At 39.7% G+C, this 2,500-nt stretch overlaps 1 protein-coding gene across 1 annotated transcript in view; it reads right to left on the bottom strand.

Moving 5' to 3' along the window:
- LOC145400698 (uncharacterized) overlaps window positions 1-1,953 on the bottom strand; it is a 16,975-nt gene extending 15,022 nt beyond the window's left edge. Inside the window, exon 1 of the mRNA XM_080273133.1 lies at window positions 1,881-1,953. Within this exon, the coding sequence (XP_080129259.1) occupies window positions 1,881-1,953 (73 nt within the window). The remainder of the gene's footprint in view (window positions 1-1,880) is intronic.
- Window positions 1,954-2,500: the final 547 nt, after the last annotated feature.

Raw genomic sequence — 2,500 nt, 5'->3', positions numbered from 1 at the left:
TTGGCATTTGGTATAAGTTTTGGTATAAGTTTGGTATTTGGTATAAGTTCTGGTATAAGTTTTGGTATAAGTTTGGTATAAGTAAGTTTGGTTTAAGTTTTGGTATAAGTCTGGTATAAGTTTGGTATAAGTTTTGGTATAAGTGGTATAAGTTTGGTATAAGTTTTTGTATAAGTTTGGTATAAGTTTTGGTATAAGTTTGGTATAAGGTTGGTATTAGTAAGTTTGGTATAAGTTTGGTATAAGTGGTATAAGTTTGGTATGTTTGGTATAAGTAAGTTTGGTATGAGTTTGGTATAAGTTTTGGTAAAAGTTTGGTATAAGTTAGGTATAAGTTTGGTATAAGTTTGGTAAAAGTATGGTATAAGTGGTATAAGTTTGGTACAAGTTTGGTAAAAGTATGGTATAAGTGGTATAAGTTTGGTATAAGTTTGGTATAAGTTTGGTACAAGTTTGGTACAAGTTTGGTAAAAGTATTGTATAAGTGGTATAAGTTTGGTATAAGTTTGCTATAAGTAAGTGTTATGTATTACATTTATTTTGATTAACTACAAGATGAACAGTGCTTCTGCCCAGGAGTGTGGAATTCCAGACACCTTTTCTCCAGGCAGTAAAAGCCGCCTGTCTTGGCGCCAGTAGTTTCGAATACCCCCCCCCCCTCCTGTGCTCTCGTATGCCTGTTCATCCAGTAGTGCTGTCAGACGTAGGAATAGATATATTGGGATTATTGTTTTTTTATTGTTGGTCTTCATTCAAACATGATAATGAAGTACTGTAAGCTATTTCTTTGTTAATTTATTTGTTATTCATGAGTAGTTGTACATTTGGCACGGTATGATATGCTCAATGACCAAGGTGATGACGGCAGGTTATACACTTTTGAGTTCAGTTCACCTCCGAGCCCTGACCTGACCTGACCTGCCTGTCATCATGGGTCTGCCTACCTTGTATCTGTGGTGCCTTGTGTAACTCTCTCTGTTGATAAGTATAATCTGTTATCTTGTATGAGTAAGGGTGTAAATGTGTCAAGTGTAATTTATATGTAAATAATATCTATGATTTTATATTTTCTTTGAATTTATGAAAGTCTAAGCTATTAATTTGACTGCTGGTACCAAGAGAAAACTGAATTAAACCAATGACGTGATGAACGGTCATGATCTTCCTGGCTGTTGTATAGTCTTAGGGTTTCACTGAAGGATAATATTAACCCTCCAGTATATTATTTTTGTAACTTCCATTCTTGTTGTAATGTAGTAATTCTAGTTTTGTTGCTTTTTGATGGGAGTTGTTCATTATTCTTCAATGTTACGGGTCTGAACCCTAATCCGTAACATAAGCTTGGTATGAGTCAGGTATGAGTTGGTATCTGGTATCTGGGATGAGGTAAGTGTGAGTTAGAATTCATTTAGTATGAGTTAATTCCCCTATCTATACTCCTGTCACTCTAACTTGGCCAAAATTTCCCATCTCTATCATGAATGCTGAGTTTTAAGAATGGACTGACACTAGATGATGATGCTAGTCACGAAGAAGTGCTATGGAAGTATATGGAGTTGCGTGAAATAAGCAGCAAGAGGACGAAAATCTGGGCCAAGTTTGAGTAAAAGGAGTATAGGATTTGGAATGAGGGATGTACAGTTGGCCTCACATGCACCTGGGACAGTGGGAATGGAGGTCTGGCTACAGTTGCCTACGATCATGCGTTACGGGTACATGGTCGTTTCAGCTGCTATATGACACCGTCTATTTTTACTAGGGCCACAGTGCCACCAACAAACACGTGATTAAGTCGAATGTTGTCAGGTGTACCGAATACAACTACACCCATGCTACACCCTGATGCTGTACCAGGTTTATATGACGCCGAGTGTACTTACCTGGCATCTGAGGCGAGGCAGGTGTGAGTAGGATGAGGACCCAGACCACGTGACTCGCTGCACCTGTACCCATCTCGACTCACCAATCTGTGCTGGGGAGGAAGTGAGTCGGGTGAGGGGTGGAGATGAGTCAGGTGAGGGGAGGGGAGTGAGGGGTGGGAGGAGGTGAGTCAGGTGAGGGAAGGGGAGGGGAGGAGGGGAGTCAGGTGAGGGGAGGAGGTCAGTCAGGTGAAGAAAGGGGAGGGGGTGAGTCTCTCTCTCTCTCTCTCCCCCTTTCTCTCATTTCTTTAATATGCTATGAGAAATATTGAATGAGATTCAACTTGTCAGTCAAATCCAGGAAAAAGTCAGTTAATCAGTCAGTTAATCAGTCAGTTAATCAGTCAGTTAATCAGTCAGTTAATCAGTCAGTTAATCAGTCAGTTAATCAGTCAGTTAATCAGTCAGTTAGTCAGTCAGTTAATCAGTCAGTTAGTCAGTCAGTTAGTCAGTCAGTTAGTCAGTCAGTTAGTCAGTCAGTTAGTCAGTCAGTTAGTCAGTCAGTTAGTCAGTCAGTTAGTCAGTCAGTTAGTCAGTCAGTTAGTCAGTCAGTTAGTCAGTCAGTTAGTCAGTCAGTTAGT

This window comes from Coenobita brevimanus, chromosome 53 (assembly GCF_032717465.1).
Source record: "Coenobita brevimanus isolate Jiangsu-jjx chromosome 53, ASM3271746v2, whole genome shotgun sequence".
In the NCBI taxonomy this organism is placed as follows: Eukaryota; Metazoa; Arthropoda; class Malacostraca; order Decapoda; family Coenobitidae; genus Coenobita; species Coenobita brevimanus.
Note: the sequence above shows the minus strand (reverse complement) of the source record. Positions and strands in the feature narration are given on the sequence as shown.